Source organism: Homarus americanus, unplaced genomic scaffold (assembly GCF_018991925.1).
Source record: "Homarus americanus isolate GMGI-L3 unplaced genomic scaffold, GMGI_Hamer_2.0 scaffold17515, whole genome shotgun sequence".
In the NCBI taxonomy this organism is placed as follows: Eukaryota; Metazoa; Arthropoda; class Malacostraca; order Decapoda; family Nephropidae; genus Homarus; species Homarus americanus.
In genome coordinates, this window is record NW_024733365.1 from 660,306 (window position 1) to 684,608 (window position 24,303).

The 24,303-nt window shown below is 42.0% G+C and overlaps 1 protein-coding gene across 1 annotated transcript in view; it reads right to left on the minus strand.

Annotated features, from left to right (window-relative positions):
• Window positions 1–20,835, minus strand: part of LOC121869792 (glutamate receptor ionotropic, delta-2-like) — a 115,200-nt gene extending 94,365 nt beyond the window's left edge. The window contains exons 1-10 of the mRNA XM_042371371.1: window positions 20,614–20,835; window positions 19,577–19,809; window positions 18,852–18,980; window positions 17,702–17,867; window positions 17,212–17,453; window positions 16,475–16,659; window positions 15,085–15,315; window positions 14,037–14,215; window positions 13,711–13,885; window positions 8,191–8,347 (exon numbers count right to left, since the gene is read on the minus strand). Of these exons, the coding sequence (XP_042227305.1) occupies window positions 8,191–8,347; window positions 13,711–13,885; window positions 14,037–14,215; window positions 15,085–15,315; window positions 16,475–16,659; window positions 17,212–17,453; window positions 17,702–17,867; window positions 18,852–18,980; window positions 19,577–19,809; window positions 20,614–20,762 (1,846 nt within the window). The 5' untranslated portion in view covers window positions 20,763–20,835. The remainder of the gene's footprint in view (window positions 1–8,190; window positions 8,348–13,710; window positions 13,886–14,036; window positions 14,216–15,084; window positions 15,316–16,474; window positions 16,660–17,211; window positions 17,454–17,701; window positions 17,868–18,851; window positions 18,981–19,576; window positions 19,810–20,613) is intronic.
• Between the last annotated feature and the right edge of the window lie 3,468 nt (window positions 20,836–24,303).

A 24,303-nucleotide genomic window follows, 5' to 3' on the forward strand; every position in this document is an offset into this window, starting at 1 on the left:
ATCTTCCTTCGTCATATTTTTATACAAAATGTACGAAATTAAAATGAGCCTTTATTACACAAATTGTATGTAAACATTATAAAGAATCAGTGCGTATTTATCGTTCGTTTTATAATTATGGTCAAAATTGGTCTTTTTTTTTAATTCTAATCTTGTATACATACAATAGGTTTATTCTGTGTCCGCAACCTAAAACCGGTCTTTTGAAACGAACCTATAATTATCCCTTCTATGTAAACCTTATATAAATACAATAAACTTTTCCTAGACCACAAGGGGTGTATACCACATTTACACTATGGGATCGATACTCGTTTAAATTCGTGTTACGTATACACCTTGTGTTTGAAGGCCAGGTGTCATAAGCCGCCTGTCGCAGTGACTCTGTAGGCAGACTGTGTACTCGTGATGCAAGCCTGAATTTTAGTCTTTATTTCTCAATAGAATGGGTTTGGTTAAGTACGGCTAGGTTATATTAGGTTAGTTAGAATTGATGAGTTAGGTATGGCTAGGTTAGGTTGGGTTGGGTTGGGTTGGGTTGGGTTGGGTTGGGTTGGGTTGGGTTGGTTTGGTTTGGTTTAGTTTGGTTTGGTTTGGTTAGTTTAGGTAGGTTAGGTTTGGTTGGATTAGGTTCGTCATCTGGCCATAGCAGCTCATTTACAGGTCAAATAAACCTCTGCCCTCATTGACTACATTCTTAATGGTTATGTTTGATTAGTTAAAACTGGTGCTTGTTATGACGTGTGTGTGTGTGTGTGTGTGTGTGTGTGTGTGTGTGTGGATACCGAGTCACTAATATGGAGCATCTTGGGTATGTAATCCGTTAAACAAGAGCATAAATGTTACACTCAGATGATGTATAGAGACGATAAGTGAGGTCATGAGAAACTAAAAAAAAATACCTGAGTTTGTGTTACTGACAATTCGGAGGACCTGTCAGTGAGTCCTTATATAAGCTTTTCGATTCTCAAAGACTAATTACGTTAATAGTGTCTCCTACCTCTTGTTAAATGAATGTATCTAATATATTAAACCTTAAAAAGAAAATAAAGCATAGATCATATTTGCTTCAAAGATTGCAACTGTTGATATCATTTCCATAAGTTTATTGATACAGTACGAATTGATTTATAACCGCATAACATAATACCTGAAGTAACGGTGAATTGAAGTGTAAAACCCAAGTTCACCTTAATGTGAGTAACTTCATCAATGATAGATTTTTTTTGGTGGTGCACCGCAGGGATGTTGATGGGCAGCAGTGGTGGCGTAAAAATACACCTGTCGGCTGTTATGTTACATATAGTTCGGCTTTTTACTCTGCAAAGGTCATAGTTACCTACCACGCGTCCACAGCCGTTCATTTATTTCTGCACACAACTAGAACGTACGTGTGTGTGTGTGTGTGTGTGTGTGTGTGTGTGTGTGAATTTATGTTGTGCTACACACGTCAAGTTCAGACATAAAATGAGAGAGAGAGAGAGGCTAATAATACCAGACCTTATTTACTCAACCCCACCTCTTCTTCCTTCCTCTTCCCCCTCACCCACTCTTCCACACCCCTCCTTATTCATTACCGCTTCCTCTTCCCCCTCACCCACTCTTCCACACCCCTCCCCCTTTCCTCCTCCCACTCCTCCTCCTCATTAGGGCCACTGGAGAGGAAAATCGAACACCATAAGAGGGGCGAATCCACCTTGGTGTACTACATGTTAATGAGAATGGATTAGATATTGGTGATGGGAAGGAAGGGAAGCAGTGGTGAGCTGTGGTGATGGGAAGGAAGGGGAGGAGTGGTGAGCCGTGGTGATGGGAAGGAAGGGGAGGAGTGGTGAGCCGTGGTGATGGGAAGGAAGGGGAGGTGGTGAGCCGTGGTGATAGGAAGAATGGTGAGCCGTGGTGATGGGAAGGAAGGGAGGTGGGTGAGCCGTGGTGATGGGAAGGAAGGGGAGGAGTGGTGTGCCGTGGTGATGGGAAGGAAGGGGAGGAGTGGCGAGCTGTGGTGATGGGAAGGAAGGGGAGGAGTGGTGAGCTGTGGTGATGGGAAGGAAAAGAGGAGTGGTGAGCCGTGGTGATGGGAAGGAAGGGGAGGAGTGGTGAGCTGTGGTGATGGGAAGGAAGGGGAGGAGTGGCGAGCTGTGGTGATGTGGTTTTGGAGTTAGCTTTTCTCTTTTTTCTACTTATTTCTATTTTCTTATTTTTTGTCATTGTTTTCCTGTTTTCATTTTTCATTTCCTTCTTTATCCTGCTTTACTCTTTCCTAGACTAAACAAACTAAGAAAACTACATCATAATTAAGAAATCTAAACTAAGGAAGAAAATAGTGGTAGGTGTGATGGAGGTGGTGGTAGGTGTGGTGGAAGTGGTGGTGGTAGTGGTGTTGGTTGTAGTGGTGATATTGGTAGTAAAAGTGGTGGTGGTGGTGGTGGTGTTCAGTTGCCTCAGTTAACCATTGACTCGAGAGAAGATCAAGACCAAATAAGTATAATTAACCTAGACTTTACGGTAACCAGCCAGATAGTCTTCGATACTTGGGGCGAGAACAACACTGAAATTAATGTTGCCTCCTGCATGCAAATTGGCCTCTAAAAAAAGGAGTCTTCGAGGGTACTCCCCCATGATGGCTATGAATGGATTTTAAAGTACGGGATAGAGTGCTCTTAAGGGGATGTAAGACCTATTATTTGATGTTGGAGAGAACAGAGGAGAGTCAGGGGAAAAGGTGTAGTAAAGGTGGTGCGTTGTTGGGTGTAGTGGGGTACACTCGCTTCTTGATCCTCTTACTTACTGAACTTTGTGCCTTTTCAGTGGTCTTAAAGAGATGGTTCAGTTTTCTTGATATTAAATTTTTCATAATGTAGAAGAGTAGAGTAAATCATGATAATTTATTCTCGTTGTTATATTTATTATAACACTTTCTTCCTGTAGATAATATTTATTATAACACACTCTTCCTCCAGATAAAATTACTGTTATTTTATTATGATATAAACAGAAGTAAAAGCCAGTTTTTGATACTCGGATACACTGAAACCTTCCCACTTCTTGATCTCACGTCGGTAACAACTCACGCATGAGGAAGACAGAGTTACTTTGATATGACTTTCAATTATATATATATATATATATATATATATATATATATATATATATATATATATATATATAGTTCTGAACGTATTATCTTCACTATTCTTCACATCTGCAGTTCTATAAAAGTGTTCTCACCACGATACTAATAAGTCTTGTGAGAAAACAAGAATATAATCACAAATTGTAGTTTCTATTTAATAATTTCAATACCATTCTGTGCTTTTCCTAATTACCCAAAACTCTTCTATATGATTCCCACGGGAGCATTTATGTAAGATTGGTACTGTTTACTGTTACTACTGTGTCATATTACCGTGAAATATATGGTCCAAATACACACACACACACACACACACACACACACATACACTTTATTTCCCTCTCTTTATTAGCCAGTAGCGATTTAATAATATGAGAGGGATCATCTTCGTAAACTTAGGTGGCACCATTCATCCTCATCCATGATTGGCTTATCGTTGGGCTATTTCCTCTCGGTAGTTTGTCATTGGCTAGTATTGCGAATCTTGTTTTCATCCTTTAACCTTTAGAGGGCTTTTTTCCAGTTGACGTTGTGGTGCGTGCGAGCGTGCGTGCGTGCGTGCGTGCGTGCGTGCGTGCGTGCGTGTTATTCTCCATCTCCATAAAAACACAATTCCATGCGTTCTTACTGTTTTTCTACTTACACTGTTATACGTACTGTATGTATAAATCGTTTCCTGTGACGTTTTTTAATAAACATTGAACCGACCAAAGGTTACATGATATACACTATTTCAACACGTTCCCTGTAAGCCAAGTTCGTGGTAGATTCACACCTTACAAGCCAGCCTCTATACCTCGGATTAGGATCTATTACAGACCTTAATCCTTCCATAATACTTGCACCATTTCCTTTCATATATACCAAGCGGAGCGTTCAGCTGCGATATACCAGGTTAAGAATTATTACAGCTCTGAAATGTTCCATAATATTTACACCTTTTCCTCTTTCATATTTACCAAGTGGAGCGTTGTGAGCGCATTTCAGCCTCACCTGTGACTGCACCTGTAGTGCCAAATACCTCAGCAATCCTCTTACCTCCCACCGCCTCAGAGAGTGTTGCATGTGGCAGCGGTGTGTAGTGCGGGGTATTGACGGGCTGCAGTGTTTCTCTCATACATACTATATGCAGTATATATATATATATATATATATATATATATATATTTCTCTTTCTCTTTCTCCATCTCGTAGGTCATGCACCCAGCTGTGTTAGCCCTGTAGTTCAAGCATTTAATACACTTGAGTAGTACTGACAGTTTTGCACGTTAATAAAAGTTAGGGGACAAAATTAACTTACAGGATCTCTGTGAGTTTGGTCTTAAAACCTTTCACTGGGTTAGAGCGTCCTGCCAGGTGACTATAGCAGACCAGCCAGGTAGTGGCACACGATCGATACAAAGTATACACTCGAGGTGGTAGACTGTACCATGACTCACAGCTAATATACACTGTTAGCCACACTCTTTCAGTTGTGTACACAAACGGCATTTATGTAAAACACACACACACACACATACAGTGTGTGTATATATATATATATATATATATATATATATATATATATATATATATATATATATATATATATATATATATATATATATATATATATATATATACAGAACTGTTACAATACAATATCAAGGTCACAGCAGTACTCCCACACTCTCCCTAGTCTTACCCCCACCAATCCTCTATCAACTCTCCCCCAGACCCCTGGTGTCTGTAGTTATTCGTAGCCGCACATAACACGACAGCAAGAGCTAGTCATACACACGATAACAAGACCCAGAGAAGATAACCAGAACCGTATAAATTATAAGTTTCTACTCTACTCATTCCTCAGACGCGGGCGGGGGCAATATAGTGCTGATCAACATGAAAGCATAAAGTCGGTTAATTTTGACGTGGGTGTAAGTGAAGGTTGGTTGTCTCTAACACCTGTGCCCCTCATAACCTTCTTGGCTGTCTCATTTGTGTCAAGGTATAATGATTATTTTCTAATTAATTAACAGAGCATCAGTACTTATACCTGATTTTTTGCCAAGATAGATAAAGAGCCAGTGTGACATTTGCCTAATGACTCGTTTTGTATCATTATTTGTTCGTTTTTCTTCTTCTTTTTTCATCTGTTCATGCAGGTGTTGTGTTTATTATTTTATTATCCACCTCATCATTTTCTTATTGGCTTATTTCTTTCTGCTACCTGCGGATTTTTTTTCTCACAGCAAATGGAAAAATAAGTCTCTCTCTCTCTCTCTCTCTCTCTCTCTCTCTCTCTCTCTCTCTCTCTCATTTTCTTTCTTGTATCAGTCAAGTTCTTGAATACCAATCCTGGCTGATCGATTGACTCACTCACTCACTCACTCTGAGAGAACCGTCTGCTACACGGCCACTTTACCCGAGGTGTACAGCACTGAACGAGCTGTCACCAGACGTACGATTATTACTGTAATTATATTTTAAGTTGTATCTATAGATTTAAATCATCATTAAGAAGTGTGAATGATTTTTTTTTATTCCTAATAGGTAAAGTAACAATGCGAATAAAAATAGATTATTTTTCACGTTTTCAGTACAGTAAGAGAAACCAGCCATAGACCAGTACAATATCTTCAAGATATACAATAGCTTTAACTATCCCTTGTAGAGGTGAAGAAAACATGTCTGCTACCACTTATTCTCTTGTTTATTTGTTTTTAACTTATCTATATTGTCTATTTATTTATTTATCTATTTTTTGAGGCGGAGTATTAAAAAAATATATATTTCTCCTCCAGGAAGGTATTGAGGAGGAGGGTCGGGTGGTCATATAATCAAATTTAGTGTTAATAGCCTGACTGGCAGCGGGCTGGACCAGAACCTCCAGCTCCCAGAATCTCATTACAAGAAGAGAAAATTAGATCTCTGGTTTAGATTCGTCTCAAGGGGGGAGAGGAAGGGAGGGCGGGCTTTGGAGAAGGTGGGTAGTGGAGGAGATGAGGAAGAGGGTGGGGACGGAAGTGAGAGTAGGAGAAAGAGGAGGAAGGGAAGAGAGTAAGACGGAAGGAGGAGAATTAAGATAGGAGGTGGAAAATGATAAGTAATAGTAGGCGGGGGGGAGAAGTAAGAGAGGAGAGGGAAAAGCGGAAGGAGAGAGAGAGAGAGAGAGAGAGAGAGAGAGAGAGAGAGAGAGAGAGAGAGGCAACGAAAAAAAGAAGAGCTAATATACGAAGGGAGAATAGTAGAAAATATAACACAAGTAAAGGATGGGAGAGAGGAAGTGAATAAAAGAAGAACTGGGAGGAAAACGGAGTTGAAGTAGAGAAAGAAAAGGTGCAGTAGAGAGGAGAAAAATTTGAGTGACGATAAGAGTAAGAGAAACGGAGATTGGGAAGGGAAGAGAATTACTTGGAGAAAGGAAACAGAGAATATGAAGGGACAAACGAAGAGGAAGAAGAGAGAAGAAACATGGATGGGAGAAGTGTGTGTGTGTATGTGTGTGTGCATGTGTGTGTGTGTGCCCGTACCGTGGAGTTGCAACCAAGAAGTTATGATTAGGAAGACCAAGTTTGCCCACCACATCTTGTACATTATGCGGGTCGCCGTCACCACCAGCGTGTTGTGTCAGGAAGTGAGTGGGCCATACCACTGACGTCCTGCACCAGTTATCTGCACCAAGACTGTGGCAACACGTACAGTGCAAAATGGGATTTGCAGAAATGTCAAGAAGAAATGTGTGATTCTGTCAAGTTGTGTATCTTTCGTGTTTTCAGAGACATAACTTATTGGTGTTAGCAGTGAAACTAGACATTACTTCATCTTGACTCTATTTAAATTATATTATTCTTCGTCTATATAAAGTTCACTACAATAGAAATGTTGGTCTGTTAAATAAGAGCGGCCATCGCCCTATGGAAACACCGACAGTGTTGGCGAGTGATGAAAAATAATGTTGTTTGTAGAATAATACAATTTATCTACAGTGTGTTAGTGGTCAGCTGGTAATGGTGTTTGTGGCTGATCCTTTGTTAACTTCATTAAACGGTGTGTGTGTGTGTGTGTGTGTGTGTGTGTGTGTGTGTGTGTGTGTGTGTGTGTGTGTGTGCGTGTGTGTGTGTGTGTGTGTTATTATTATTCTTATCATTATATAACCATCACCATTGGGTACTATCATATCGTAGTCCAATAAGCTAAACTTAAATATCATCTGTGACCTTAGACTAAATATGTGTGATAAAATGATTTTCGTAAATCTTTATTTACTCGAACATAATATCTCGTTCTTTGTATTTTACTTATTGTTGTAGTTAACGGTGGAAGATATTGTCTTATATTCGCTAAAATGCCAAAAGGAAGAGACCCAGTTTCATAAAAATTACACAACTTTTCAACATTGTGAGCCACTTGATGTTCCCTTACAGTATAGTGTGAAGGGAGTGATGTTGTGGTACAGGAGGAGAAGCGTGACACGTCCTACTCTCAACCATATAATTTTTTGTTTGAGAGGTGTAAGGCAGGTCATTTCTATCCTGTGTTTGTGTAAATATATTTGAGGCCAAGAGGATGATTGTTATGAGTTGCATCAACCCAAGTATTAGTGGTGATGGGCGAGGAAAAGTTTTGTTAGATGGTGGTGGGATGTGTCTATCATACATAAATAAGCAAGAAATTATTCAACTGCATCAATAACATTGCTGAAGAAGAATTAGATGACTAACTAAATGTAAATAATCTACCAGCAGGCGAAGTTTGGCAAAGCTTGGCGGTATAAGGGCAAAAATATAAATTCAGAGGAATAAAATACGAAATAGTTTCCCTTTATAAGAACAAATGTAGATGTTGTTAGCAAATGTGTTGAAGATGACGGCAGGATGACCAGGGAAGACTGTGAACGGAAATTTTTGATACCCGAAAAAGCAGAGTAAAATCTTATGGTGTATTTGGCTAAGAGAGCTTCTGCACTATTACAGACAACAGGGAAAGGCTTTCTGTGTTTCGGTGGCTAGAAGACCTTTTCTTCCTTTTCGAAAAAAATCACGAAAAAATAAATAAAAACACAAGAAAAAACAAACCACTTTCAATGTGACCCGCAAGCTCTCCCACCGATGATATTCCACTATCCTGAACATCGTCCATAAGTGGAGGCAAAGGTTTTTGTTGACCCAAAGTCTTTAATATATCAAGTTCTACCTTCTTCATCGAGCCTTGGCACCAGACATGTCTCAAGCACTCGTGAGATTACATGACTTTACAGAGGATAGCATCACAAGGAGTTTAGTTGGTTAAGACCAGGGACACTGAGTTAAGCTATATTGCAATGCTGATGAGAGGTCGGAGGCACCTTAAGACAAAACTCGGAAATATCAGTTACAATAACGAGTCAAACAGAAGTTCAAAAGCTGAAACCTTTTGGGCAGTGAGTGTTGGGTTAGCACCACCGTGAGAGCCCATTGTAAAGAAAACAAAATGTGTTCAGTGTAAAGAAGTGAGGGAACCTGTATCCATCGTATGACTGACTGGTGTATGTGTTCGGATGTATTGCGACTGTACATTGAAATCTTCAGCAGCTGACTAAGACCATGTAATATGTTCATGCGTATGTTTATCGCTATTTCCCAAGATAATATGTTGTTTGAGGGCTTAGTCGGACGATCGTCCCTAAAACTCGTGACCATTTACAGTAAATATGAAGAAAACAGAGATTGGATGATTGATGAGAAATAACAGACAAATATATATATATATATCGATAAAAAATATATATATTTGGGATGAAATAAAGTTAACTCGGATGCAGACCAAGTAAACCACATGATTACCAAATTGTAATTATCTTTGATCAAAATAATTCATAACCACCTTGGGAATTATGATACAAAGTAGTGTGTTCTCAGTAATACCTGCCGCCGTCCACAGTAGGAGGGGAGCACTGGTGACCCCTCGAAAAAATAATGTTATTCATACAATTATGTAATTTATCAGAGGAGAACAGGGAGTATTGTTTGTGGCCAGGACCTTATTAACTATACTAAAATTGTGCTGTGTATGAATGTATGTAGGGTTATATGTATACGTGTGTCTGCTCTGTGTATGTGTACGTGTACTTTTTATATTATTGGCTGGGATTTTGTGTGTGTGTGTGTGTGTGTGTGTGTGTGTGTGTGTGTGCATTTATATATGTGTTTCACTGTGTATTATATTCATACACATAACCAAAAAGAGAGAGAGAGAGAGAGGGCAAAATGGTATCAATAAGTGAACAGTGTTCAGTCATATCCAGGTTTTCTTATAAAAAAATATAAATATTTCCACAGTTCACTTATTATTGTACACAACATCACAAAATTAAATGCCCGCTCGTGATAACAGCGAGCAGTATAAGAAACTATGTTATTTTGTAATGATAAAAATTATGAATGTAAATTGGGTTAAGAACATAAGAATGGAGGAAACTGCAGCGGGCCTATTGGCCCATACTGGGCAGTCCCGTTTAAACCCAACCCCTATCGCTCATATATCCATCCAACCTATGTTTGAAGCAATCCAGCGTATTCGCGTTAATGATGATGTTTAGTAACTTGTTCCACTCATCCACTACTCTATTTCAAAATCAATGTTTACCTATTTCGCGCCTAAATCTAAATTTGTCTAATTTAAAACCATCGCTACGAGTTCGCTCCTGGTTGGATAGTTTGAATACCTTTGTTATATCAATTTGTTTAGCCCCGACTTCCATTTATACACTTCGATCATATCGCCCGTCACTCTACGTCTCTCGAGGGAGTGCAAATTAAGATGCTTTAACCTGTCTCTGTACTCAAGGTTCCTAATGCCCGAGATTAGTCTTGTCATTCTCCTCTGAATTCTTTCTAGGGATTCTATAACCATTCTGTAATACGGTGACAAGAACTGAACTGCGTAATCCAAGTGAGGTCTCACAAGCGCAAGGTATAGTCTTAGGTTAACCTCGCTAGTCTTGTAACCAACACTCCTTTGTATGAACCCAAGTACTTTGTTAGCCTTGTTTCGAGCAAATACACATTGTTGTTTTGGTTTACGATTCATACTTATCATTAATCCAGAATATAACTCGCGTCCATTTCCACGTTATCTTTATTAATCATGGTGTGTATATAACTGTGTGTTGTGTGTTGTTTGTGTTTGTCTGTGTGTGTTTAGTTAGAGAGAGGAAGAGAGACTGTTTGTATGTGAGTCTGTATATTTGTATGTGTACATATGTGCGTGTTTTATATAGGTGTGTATGTTCACATGTAGGTGGAGGTCGCCGTCACTGGTTCAACGTACACAGGTACAGTGACTCCCTACAAGACTAATGGCATGACACACTCATCTGACGCACTCACCTGACGCACTCACCTGACGCACTCACCTGACACACTCACCTGACACACCTGCTGGCACACTTATCTGACGTACTCACCTGACGCACTCATCTGATACACTTGCCTGACGCAACACCTAACACACTTGCCTGACGCAACACCTAACACAGCACCTGACACAACACCTAACACAACACCTAACACAGCACCTGACACAACACCTAACACGCCCACATGACACAACATTTGACACACCAACCAGACACACCTGCTGAACTTACTTACTTGACACACCCACCTGACACACCCACCTGACACACCCACACAGCACACCCACCTGACACACTCACCTGGCCACACTCACACAACGCTTTACCTGTGTACCCACCTGACACACCCACCTGACACACCCACCTGACACACCCACCTGACACACTCACCTGACACACTCACCTGACACAACACTTGCACACTAACCTCACACAAAAAAGAAGCAATCAATATGTGTCTAAAAAAAACCAAGTTAGATTTAAAATAGAAGCATCTTTCCTAAATTCTGCCTGATAAAATATTCTACAACCGAAAACTTCCCGACCAATGGTAAAAACTATAATTTAGTTGATGTAATTATATTCTAGTGTTTATCATAACAATAACTCAAGGATCTTGGACGTGGTGTGTGATAATTGCTTCGTATGTTTGAATTATTCCTCGTAACTAAAGATAATTGGTTCGTAAGTTTGAATTATTCTCGTAACTAAAGATAATTGGTTCGTGTGTTTGAATTATTCCTCGTAACTAAAGGTAAAGGTTCAACCCCACGATTATTTTAAAGTGAGAGTCCGGGTAGAGGAGCTACCAGGAGCACACTGTTATGGATCTAATAACTCATCAGATTTCCGGCTTTCTCAGATGATTAATGAAATCTTCTTTTTTATTTGAGCATCGCCGATTTTTTGAGGATTATAAAAGTGTAGATCTAAAAAATAATAATAAAATTGTCTTAATTTATGCTTTTTGATAATTTCAGCCGTAGTTTACAGATAAAAAGAATGTCAACATACTTAGAGAGAATACATAACTTCACACACTACTACTACTTTGCTGTCACTCGGCATCGAATATGATGATCATCCAGCTATGATACAATGACATGAGTTATTAGGGATGTCACCTAGGATGGTGAGTTTTGAGCTGACTAAAGATACGGGACCTGCAGGGTCGTCCACATCCGTTGTACATGTGGAGGGCTGCGTCTAGTGCGGGAGGGGCGGTGGCAGCGTCTTTCCGGCGTTGGGGCTTGTTTGCTTCGGTTTGCAGTCGGGCTAACTCGAAAATATTGACACCTCATGTGGTGCTCCTCCAAGCGTTACGATGTGGAATAATCGACTCCCAGGTGAGGGGGTCGATTTGGCACTTTTCCAGGTTTGTCTTGAGATTATCCTTATACCTTTTAAATTGCCCGCCGGCGTTACGTTTACTATTCGTTAGGTGACTGTAAAGTAGTTGCTTTGCACACACACACACACACACACATTACAGCTCCCGAAGCACAGAATAAAAGTTAAAAATCCTTTCAGAAAAGCTGCCGTTATGTGTTCAGAGTTGTGTTCTCAGAATTCCTTTAATGGCCACTTTTTCTTTTAACCATTGTTGTCGTAATTACATCAATTTGCTGAATTCTAAACTTTGACCTGAAGTTGACCTCAATATTACCCTTCCTGGAATTTAAACAAACGTCACTTCAGGTTAACTTAATTCATGTTGTTTGTGGCTTGTTTATCACTGAAAAAGAGTAATTTTCTGTTCAGTTTTTCTTCGGTAAATAATAGATGTTGACGGAGTAATAAGTTGACTTTCGGAGAATTTCGTTTCTCTGGTTATTCGACCAAAACTTGACGTTCTTGATATTGAAAACCTTTTATGATAAAACTCAGATAATTCAATAGGAAAATGAGCGATTCTTTGGATTTTCTGCGTTAAGCACTAACACATTAATACCCTCAAGTTAACATTCAATTTTGGACAAATATTTCTTCATCGCTGTGTTTGTAATCGTTGAAGGAGGCGCCTCGTGAATGAAACAATGTTCTTATGATGTATTATTTGTGTTTATCGTAAATAAGCCATAATTATATCATGTTATTCCTTATATAAATATGTCAAGTCTGTGTTTCTCAGAGCAGGAGTCGGGATCATACCTGCTGCTGTTCACTTAAGGTCAGAAAAATATAGACAGATTTAATTGCACGTGACATTTTACATTTGACAACACCAACTACTGTATTTTCTTTACTATAAACCCAATTATCTATCTTCAGATAATTCGTAAATGTTTGAATACGATAAGATGTAAAAACAAAAGCTGAGATACTATTTAATATTATTCAAATTAATCACAAGAAAATGATATTCATACCGTTTTTGTAATCTATATCATGTATTATAAAGTCAGTTATATATACTTTGGTGTGTGAAGACGATATCGAGTAACAGCGAAGCAAAGATAATATATAACTGAAGTCAATTAATCGCCTTTAAAAACATTGGACACAAAATGAATACATGTTTATTCCTTTCACTGAAGATCATCTGATATTAAACTTGTATAATACCTGAATTAATCTCAGATGTTTATTATCATGACTTTATCCAGTCTTCATATATTCGTAATGTATTGGAATTTGTTAAGTCCTTGTCGTCCCCACTCAAGCGTTAAGTGAGTGTGTTGTCCTGCGAGTGTTCAGGAGGTGTACAGTTTTTCTTCCTACAAGATAATAGGAATGTCGGGTGATCGCTTTTTGCTTGACATTTTTTTTCGCTTACACCTCGCGCTTTATCCACTCATCACCTCACCCTCCACCTTCCCGGCTCCGCCATCATTCACCCGTTGCAGTAAGTTGGGTAGTCCTCTTCTTCCTGCCGCAGATGTGAGTGATCGTCTCCCCTACCAGCACAAGGAGGGCCCCTGAGAAGCCTAACCCTAGCAGGTAGAAGACTCCCTGCAGGTGGTGCATACTCAGCACCACCCTCCCGCCCTCCTCCTGCCAGAGAAAGGGAGAGGTTGAGAGAGCAATAAGGAAGAGAGAAGGGAAAGCAGAGGAAAGACCCTGAGAAATACAGCCCTAATGAAAAGAGAGGGAGGGGGGTAGGTTTCTGAGACCTTCACCTCGTCACTTATATTACACTTAACGCTTGTGTGTTTGATTAAGCGACTTGTTATCTCACATACAACCACCAGCCACCTACTTTATCCTGCTGATCCCGCTTCCACTCCTCCACCTGCTGAGAGTCGCCCGTCTGCTCCTCTCGTGCCTTCTTGGCTGCCGATCCGATAAGCTCGTTCATCCAGTGACTAATGAAGCCAGATTCGATCAGTCGCTGCTTCTGCATGTCGATGGCTCGCCTGAACGGGGTCCCCTTCCTGCAGTGAAGCCTTTACTGTCTCTTTTGTTAATGCGCTTTCTCTTAGCCCTCTATCTCCCCAAGCGCTTTCATGTAATAATTATATCAACTGTTTTTAATGCACTGCTCACTAAGCCTTAGATTGATCAGTCAGACTCCACATGACCCACCTGAAGGACCAGCCATAGCCACCGTAGTTGAAGTACTCCTCCCGGGCAATGTAGATGGGCGTGTACCCGAAGTCGTCAGTATAGAGGGCGGCAATAAGCGACTTTATCTTGTACTTCCAGGTGATGAGGGCGTGTTGGCCCTTCAACACACGCTCCATCTGTTCTGGGAATTCCATCACCTGTGGTAGGGAGTTAAAGGTGTCAAGTGATTGGTTGTTGGGATTGGTTGGTATGTAAAGAGTTGTGGTAGAGAGTGGAGTGGTACAGTGTGTGGAGGCAGGAAATAGACAAAATAATCTACAAGGGGGAGGAAGGAAATAGCGAGGAGAAGTACCGCATACAAAGAGCATTTGGGGATTAATATAGAGAAAAGGTGTTTAAGAGAGAACAGTAAGTGGCAACAGGACGAGTCTTGAGGTGAGGAACGTTGTAAATAAAGGATGTTACACGAAGGAAGATATAGAAAAATGAAGAAGGAAACGAATTAAGGAAGGGGTGTATTAAAGATGAAATTGAGGGAGATTAAGTTTTATGTAAATAATAGAATATAAGAGAGAGGGGTTATACAAGAAGCTGGGTAAGGTACACATTGTTTATATTAAAGGAAAATAAATATAAATAGTTGAGTTTCCTTTACTTTAAGATTGCCAATTTTGCATATAATAAAATATATATTACTTTTTGGCTGTTATTGTATGCACATTATATTTAATAGAGGCTACATGGTTTATGCCATACCAAAGTTAATTAAAGTTTTTCATAGTTTTTACGCACGTTGGATTTCTTTCAGTAGTTTGAACGATCTTACTCACAGCCGGGTAAGTATTTATCTTAACTCGGTGTTTTTTTCCTCATAGTGAATAGGTAAAGCTTGTAAATCCCCCCTTTTAGTCAGCACGGATCAGGACTCACTATATCGGCCTCTACTCTACTCTACTCACTTAGCGCTTGACCGATTATCTCAAGGTTTTTATAATATTTCCTGTATCGATCGTAAATAAGGTTCTCACATCAAAGGTGTCATCGACATGGTGGGTGGGTGACGTACCTCCATACCCTGGAAGATAGTCTGGATGGTGGGGTTGGTGTTGCGCTTGAACCATTCCCAGCCGGCGCCATAACTGGGCTCGTATCCCCAACTCCATCCATCCTCCTGCACCAGCTGTTGGAAGGAGTCAATAGCAGGGGAGGTGCCGGGCACGGAGAGGTGGGCGATCAGTGAGGAGCGATACACCACCGTAATGATTGTACAGTACAGCCACCACCACCCCACGAACATCTGGCCAGACAGAGGAACAGGGCTTAAGAAACGTGACCAGTGTAGGTGAAACAGAGAGATAGTTTAAATCACTGTATAGAATATGTAGACAACCTCATCCTTAGAAAAGATGTTGGATCGGGAGTAAAGGAAGAGCGAGGAAGCCTAGATCACGCGAGAGGAAAAACATGGAGGTAGCTAAGTGTTGGAGGTAATAAGGGACTGGGCGGAGGGAAAGAGGATACGATTGTCAAACCCTCGATTACCTATTGGTGGGAAGTACATTTGGAGGAAGAACTGGACGGTTAAATCCTACTCGGGACTTATAGGTCAGACGAGGGGAGAAGGTTGAGGAGAGGCGTAGATAGGGAGGAAGAAAGGGTTAATAAAATCCTCCCATTAATATCTAGGAGGACAGGGAGAGAGGGAGAAGGAAGGTACATTACCCTACAAACATGTGAAGGGAGGGAAGGGGAGTGTAAAAAGATGCCGCACGGGTACTGGGAGACATGAGAATTTATGTGTCACCTCCATAGATATGTAGGGGAATGAGAGAGAAGGTTGGGGAGGGCCCGGGATGGGGAGGGGACGAGTGTGTTAATCCAACGAACATGTAGAGAGACAAAAGGAGAGTGGTAGAGACAGAGATAGGGGTGGGGTGGGGTGGGGTGGGGTGGGGTGGGAGTACGGCATTAATACCCGGACTGTCTGTAGGGAAGGTCGCAGCGACGTGGAAAAGAACAGCCGCGGGAAGTGAAAGATAATTTACCTAGTTTAATATCTTCCTCACACACACACACACACACACACACACAGGAGTGCCCTAACAACTGAGTACTGCAGGAGGTTGGCAACTTTCACCCCCGACAAAAACATATCAGGCTGGTGTGGCGGAAATACTCACCCAGCGTTATAACCCCGACACATACTGAGCCGCAGGATGAGACAGGTCAATATTGTTATCGTTAATGTCACAAAAACAGATAATTCGATTTTGTCGATTGGGTGGAAAATTATATACACTCCAACACCTGTCTGTAGAGGAGACAGGTGGGCTACGGCTCATGGGAGTAGAGTAACTTAAAAACATAATGACTCGAATTTTATAAAACCAGTTAACTAAATTTTTCCCCACGTGAAAGAAGTCATTTAATTCTGGTGAAACAGTACAGTAACTCACCTGGCCGGAGGTGTTGGTGGGTATACCTGGTGGCGGCTCTTCGAACAGGATGCTCCAGGTGTAGAGGACGGAAATATCCAGTGGGAGGCCTCGACGACCAGAGGCCCTTGACCACCCCCTCTGCAGCGCCCACAGGATCAACCCCGCAGATACACTCGACACGAACACCGCCGCCCACAGCGCTCCTACCACAGTCATGGAAAGGTGGTGTGATGATGGTGGTGGGGGTGGTGTGTTCTCTCTCTCTCTCTCTCTCTCTCTCTCTCTCTCTCTCTCTCTCTCTCTCTCTCTCTCTCTCTCTCTCTTTCAGAATACTTCAAAGTTTATACCTGGATTCATTTTCATGCCCCAGAAAATCTTTTGTCTCTTACCTCTGTAGTTTAAGCCGCGAGTCTTGGCCAGGAACAATGTACTCCTGCCTCAGTGTTCCATTTGAACTTTGACCCCAGCCTGACCTTTAGCCTACTGACATTACTTGGCATTTACACGATTAACTTTAGCCTGTCTTTAACCCTCTTAATTCTGATGTGATATTTTATCCTTCTCAGACTGACTTTTTACCCCTGAATATCACTTAAACTCAAGCCCCAAACTTTAGCCTAACTTTTAACCCTAGTCTAATAGCTTTTTAAAGATCGCTCAACTCAGTTAGATCTGCATTCTCTCACCTTTAACCACTGGCCTTATTAGTGACATTAATCCTCATGGCCTCAAACGTATAACCTATCGTCTCTGACCTGTAAAGGGACGCACGAGAGCCAAATACTGAGGTAGAGGGCGAGGCTTTGACATGATCATAACGATGGGTTCAGAGGCGTAGATGCGCGTATAGTCGACAACCTGGTAACGTCCACGCATCCAGGAGAGCACCATGGAGAAATCTGCCTTGTGGTGCTGCAGAGTGCCGACCACCCCAGTCCAGTTGCCGCTCTCCGTTGACGTCCCCCACTGATTGTCCCAAGGTACCCGCATCTCATAACTACAGGGGAGAGAGAGAGATAAGAGAGATAGAAAGAGATGAGTGATTTTGTGGGTCTGAATCTTTCTTTATATTTGTTTAGCTGCCAGTCATTGTTGAAATTTAAGGTCCTTCGATCTGTATCTTTGTCTGTTGTTTGTTTACATTTGTTATCGCACACACACACACACACACACACACACACACACACACACACACACACACACACACACACACAACAGAGGCAGCAGGGTGGTGTGTTGACTCACGTGAAGTTGAGGGCGTGGGAGATGGCGGTGAGCATCCGTACGTCGATGGAGTCTTGTGGGGTGACGGTGGTGGCCTCGGCATCACTATCCCGACGGAACTCCATGAAGGGGAACCAGTCTAGCGTCACAATCTTGAAGGTGTGACCCATGAAGTCTCGGAACTGATCTGGGGGTTTAGTGTGGGATGAAGTAACACAGTCAGAGATGTTGGGATGAAGTAATATTATTGAAGTTGGTCAAGTTTTTTTATGAGTCGCCAACATCGAACTCCTTCACCTTACCTGTTTCGTGTTTATAGTGATTCATCAAAAATCGATCATAAGTAAGAAGGGGTGTGACTGCTACACAGTAAATCTCTCTTTTAATAACTTAAGTAGTGTTGATATCATGGCTCTGATTGCTCTCTACATTATACTTTACAGCAGCGAATTAATGTATAGGAAATTTTTGTAGCTGTACTGTACTGTACTGTACTGTACTGTACTGTACTGTACGTGATATAATTTCCAACACTCATACGAATACATGATTATCCTATCAAAGAACTCTAAGTTTAATTATGTAAACTCTGGCAAGCTTGACAACTGTTCTCTTAATTTCATCGAAAGCTTACTCTTCCAGGTCACTTTATATCTAGTAAGAGATGATGGTAATACCAATAAACAATTTATAACTCCAAGTTACTGTAATTTCTGAATAAGAATATTACATTTCAATAATAGACGTCAAGCGAAAGTTTTTCTGAAGCCATTTATTTTCTCTCTACTGCCATGCACGATGGTCACATTACCATCGAGTGTCTCTGAATAAGATTAAAGACGAGGGTCACACTAACGTATTTAAACGAATCCTTAAGTGCACCAGGTCATCATTCACCTTCCCTGGTAACAATGTAAAATGCCTGGATATGTTAATTACTTCCTTGGGGGTTGGAGACAGTGTGAATACAGCATAATAAATACAAAATCTCGGTTACATACAGTACAGGAGGAGGCAAAGTAGCTGGTAACGCACTCAGTCTTCATTTTCTCAGCTGAAAAGTTAGGTTATCATTCACTACTGGGTTGACTGGAGGTCCCCAGGACGTGAACCAAAAAATCTATTGGAACAGGTGGCGAGCGTTGTATCCAAGGAGGACCATAACACTAACCTGGGAAGAGCTTGATTCCTTTCTTGAAGCCTGTGAGAGGACTCCACTGGTCGAGCAGAATCACGTCCACGTGGCCAGAGTCACAGTAAAGGCAGCGGCTGTAGCAGTGCACCCAGCGCCTCCCTCCCCCTGCCAGGGATCACACTCAACAATTAGGAATTGCTGTGACGTAACAATAACGCATGACACTTTCGAGTCTTCTAACTTGAGATAATATGGCAACCATGTGATATAATGGAACATGTCGTGTTTTATAATGTAACCAATATGTTGACCACATTTACGAATATGTTGCCAATAATAGCAAGCAAATCGTGGAATATTTATCATCAGTAAAGTTAACCACACACACACACACACACACACACACACACACACACACACGTTCATATTTCATTTTGTAAATGGTTGTTAAATATTAACACCGATGGTCAGGTTTCAAAACGTAACCACTATAACAATTAATATTATGATCATATTTCATAATGTAGCAACCACATTTGTTTGTTATAGAAATGCTTCAGGACACATTGTCAGAGAGAGAAGATAAAGGTAGAAAAATAGAGAGAAAAAATAGAAAGAATAAAAGTGTGAGAGAGAGAAGAAGAGAAGGGGAGAGAAGGAGAAAGGGAGAGAGAAGGAGATTCATTCTCTTGTGGAGTGAATCAAACGAGATGTTTTCCCCTGGTAATATCAGTATCATATGTTGAGGTACTTGTACCCACCATCACCGTCACCTGCAGGGACATCCTCGTTGACTGACCTCCTGCCAGCCATCCCGCCCCTCACCCTCAGCGTCAGGAAATCCCTCGCCTGAAGGTCATCGAGGGCCAGGTAGAGGGCATGTGCGGTGTTGCGGAGGGCGTGGTGTCTGAGAGCCTCCTGCACGCCCTCCGAGCCCCCGAGGAAGAGGACACGGGTGTAGGGCCACAGATACAGGTCCACACGCTCTAATAAACTGTTAATTAACGATTAGTATTGTCTCTCGTCGGGGCATTGTTGGGATTGTTCATTTATGCCTTGTAGTGGTAGCAGTATAGCTCACTAGTCTCAGCATAGTTCACTAGTCTCAGCATAGTCACTAGTCTCAGCATAGTTCACTAGTCTCAGCATAGTTCACTCGTGTGGATTATATAATAAGATATCTCATTAGTAGGAAGTAAGTGTGTGTGTGTGTGTGTGTGTGTGTGTGTGTGTACAATAATAAACTTCTGTTGTTGAAAAACCACAAAAACATTTCTTCTATTCCTTTAATACACCCTCCTCCTTCTCTTTCCCTTCTTATGTCACCTCTCCTTCACACTCTTCCATCCCTCTTCCTCACACCCTACACCCTCGTTTATCTCCTTTCTCCGTTTTTTAATCATCTTTTGCTTTCACCTTCTTACTTTCTCTCTTCCTCTCCCTTTTACCCTTGCTGCCCTTTCACTTAGGATTCTTCTGCCTTCTTGTTATTCTCCGTCCCTTTGCTTATCTCCTTACTTTCTTGTTGTTGTGACCTTTCGTATTTAGCCTCTTCCTCTTTCCTTTACCCTACAGTCTTCTCTCTCTCTCTCTCTCATAGCACAAGATTTAATTCATATTATCGTTATTCATTCACCTACATTATCTATATTCATTTTGTTCCCGTCCTTGATTCCATCAGCCTCCTTCCCCTCTTCCTCCCCCCTCCCCCTGCCCCCTTCTCCCCCCCCCTTCTCCCTGCCCCCCTTCTCCCCTTCTTCTCCCCCTTCCCCTTGCTCCATCATCCGTGTCAACTTACTCAAAGGCCAAAGTTGCCGTGGAGCGAAGGCTAAGATCTACGAGGAAGGCTCGGCATGAGAACCGGCGGTCGCCCTTCTTCAACGCTTGCAGGAGGTGGCCTTCTGGGTAGCTGAGGGCATGTCGGGCGTCCACTACCAAGTACGGCATATAAGTCTCCCTCAACACTCTGTAGTAACCCAAACTCCTTGGTCAGATTATATGATTCTGAAACAAAACTCGGTCCTGTAACACATCGTATCTAAAGGGTTAAGCCATCGTACTCAAGAGGTTAAGATATCGTACTCAAAGGGGTTAACATATTGTACTCGTGAGGTTAAGCCATAGTACTCAACGGGTTTGACATCGCACTCAAGTTAAGGTATCGTACTCATGGGTTTTAACATATTATTCAAGGGGTCTAAGGCATAGTATTCAAGGGGTTAACAACGTACTCAAGAGGTTAAGATATCGTACTCAGTTTGTTCAGACATCGTACTCAAAGGTGTAAAAAATTGTACGTACTCGGGGGTTAAAACATCATACTCAAGAGGTTAAAGCATCATTTTCCTCCCAACTATGACTCCCAGCAGTGTTACCAACTATGACTCCCAGCAGTGTTACCAACTATGACTCCCAGCAGTGTTACCAAACATAAAAAATCCCACAGAACCCAGGATTACTTTTTTCTCTCTTTTCCCCCCACCAGATGGCAGGTCAATGGTAAACATATGACGATGATTGGTTCGTTGGTCCTCTCTGGTATATTTATATTGTAGTCATCTCGTACTTGGTTAACTTCTAACATTAAACGGACGTGGTGTAAGGGTCAACTTTGTCATAATTATCTGCACGTGTAGAGAACAGTGTAAATCAATATATAAACACAGTAATACACAACGTAAAGGAATACTACCCACCATGTCTTTACGCTTCGTGGTGTGTGGTAACTAACTGTTTCTCTCCTCTAATTCCTCTTAAATTCTTGGCTGATATTCTTCAAGTTTACCACGTACCCCTGAATTACCCCTCACCCCCTTGCCCCATCCCATTGATCTGTAATTCAATCATTTATGGGTAATTTTTCAAAAACTAAACAAAAAAGAGAATTTATATATAACTTTGACACAATAGGAAGTTAGTAATTCGTCAGATGGCCGGCAGTCCAGTTGCTCCCCATTGAGTGACCATTGAGGGAGAGCCCCACATGCTGCCAGTACCTTGATTAAGACTGTCATACGGTCGCCTGTGTTATCTAGCCAATTATGTGAGGGCTGTATGACGAGTGGGTTACACTGACGGAATATTAACTGTGAGAGCGTGCGCCGTCGTGTACGTTTGTGAGCGTGTTTGTGCAGCGTACGTGTGTGTGTATATGAATTTTTTTCCATCTGCCTACCTGTATGTATGTATGTATGTATGTATGTATGTATGTATGTATATTTCCCGGTGCATAGACCAGGCCTGGATATCAAGACTGTTATTATAGTAGATGAAATATTTATATTAAACTTATATACCGTATACACGTACAGTACATATCAGAGGAAAGAGAGCTGCAATTTTGTTTCCCAGAGATACTTAAATATACATTTATTTGTTACCAGTACATGCGATTATTTCCTCTTGTATAACGGGAAACAGAAATGTTGGTTGATATTTCAGTTGAAAGATGAAAAATTTACTTTTCGCTTATAAAAAAATGACTGTCAACCAAAGTTTTTATTTTTAAATGCACTCTTAATAGTGACTGGCAGAGCTGTGTATCCATGATAATTTTTTTTCGATTTCGATGGCCAACAGAGCTATATCAAGATACAACACTGACCACTGAAATGTTAGGTGCTCTCACTAAATGCAGTAAAAAGCCGCATTTTTTGTTAATTTTGTCGTGTAACTTGTATTGGAGAACAAAGTTTCGTGTAATTTTTATTCAATTTAGACGTTATTTTATAATTTACGAAGGAAAAATTAATGTACAAACCTTTCAGAATTTAAGCCTAGATTATTACACCTGACCTGAGTACAGGTGTGAAGACTGGGTGATGGTCGGTCGGGGTCACCACCACCAGGTGACACGTGGACAGGTGCTCCTTAATGATACCCGCTACCAGATCGCTCACATCCAGAGGGTCACCCGCAGCAACCGCCAACCCTGAAAGCTCAGGCACGATGCCTACTAAACTGGAAGTCTCACTCACAAAACGAGGTCTAACTTCAGCGGCCAACGGGGGGACGACTAACACCAGCATCCTCGCCACAACCATCCTGAGGGATTAGAGTCGTCTTTGTCATTTTTATCCTTGTGTCATATTGTGTGTGTGTGTATTAACAACAACAGAGTGCCAAAGCAGCTACTCTATAGCCATTTAAAGAATGACATACACTGCCAGCAGGGGTAGCCAAAACATCAATCACGACCTTCCAGTAGATCGCAAAGCAATTTCTGCGCAAAGCAAAGCGCAAAGCAAAGCTTTCTGGTAGATCGCGGGATGAATAGTAGCGACGTAGCCCATCAACAGACATTATACAGGTGCAGTATAGTACATAATTGGTAGCAACATTCATGACATGTTTTGTGTTTGCATCTAACAATCATTTAGAAAGGAAGAACATATTTAAATAATTTGGCGGGCAACTGAAAAGGTATAAGGTGGGTGGCAGTGGTTGAGGTGGGTGGCAGTGGTTGAGGTGGGTGGCAGAAGTTGAGGTGAGTGGCAGTGGTTCAGATGGGTGGCAGAGGTTAAGGTGGATGGCAGAAGTTAAGGTTGATGGTGGGTGGCAGTGGTTGAGATGGGTGGCAGTGGTTGAGATGGGTGGCAGTGGTTGAGGTGGGTGGCAGAGGTTGAGGTGAGTGGCAGTGGTTCAGATGGGTGGCAGAGGTTAAGGTGGATGGCAGAAGTTAAGGTTGATGGTGGGTGGCAGTGGTTGAGATGGGTGGCAGTGGTTGAGATGGGTGGCAGTGGTTGAGGTGGGTGGCAGAGGTTGAGGTGAGTGGCAATAGGTGAGGTGGGTAGTGGTTAATGTGGGAGTGGCAGAGGTTGGAGTGTGAGTGGCAGTGGTTCAGATGGGTGGCAGAGGTTAAGGTGGATGGCAGAAGGTAAGGTTGGTGGTGGTGGCAGTGGCTGAGGTGGGTGGCAGAGTTAAGGTGGATGGCAGAAGCGCTAAGGTTGGTGGTGGGTGGCAGTGGTTGAGGTGGTGGCAGTGGCTGAGATGGGTGGCAGTGGTTGAGATGGGTGGCAGGAGGTTAAGGTGGGTGACAGAGGTAAAGGTGGGTGGCAGTGGTTGAGGTGGGTGGCAGAGGTTGAGGAGTGCCAGTGGTTCAGATGGGGGCAGAGGTTAAGGTGGATGGTGTGGTTGAGGTGGTGGCAATGATTGGAGGTGGGGTGGCAGAGGTTGAAGTGAGTGGCAGTGGTTGAGAGGTGGGTGGCAATGGTTGAGGTGGGTGGCAGAGCTGAGGTGGGTGGCAGTGGTTGAAGTGAGTGGCAATGGTTGAGGTGGGTGGCAGAGGTTGAGGTGGCAGTGGTTGAGGTGGGTGGCAATGGCTGAGGTGGGGCAGAGGTTAAGGTGGGGTGGCAGAGGCAAGGTGGGTGGCAGTGGTTAAGGTGGGTGGCAGTGGTTGAGGTGGGTGGTAATGGCTGATGTGGGTAGCAGTGGTTGAGTGTGGGTGGCAATGGTTGGAGGTGGGTGGCAGAGGTTAAGGTGGGTGGCA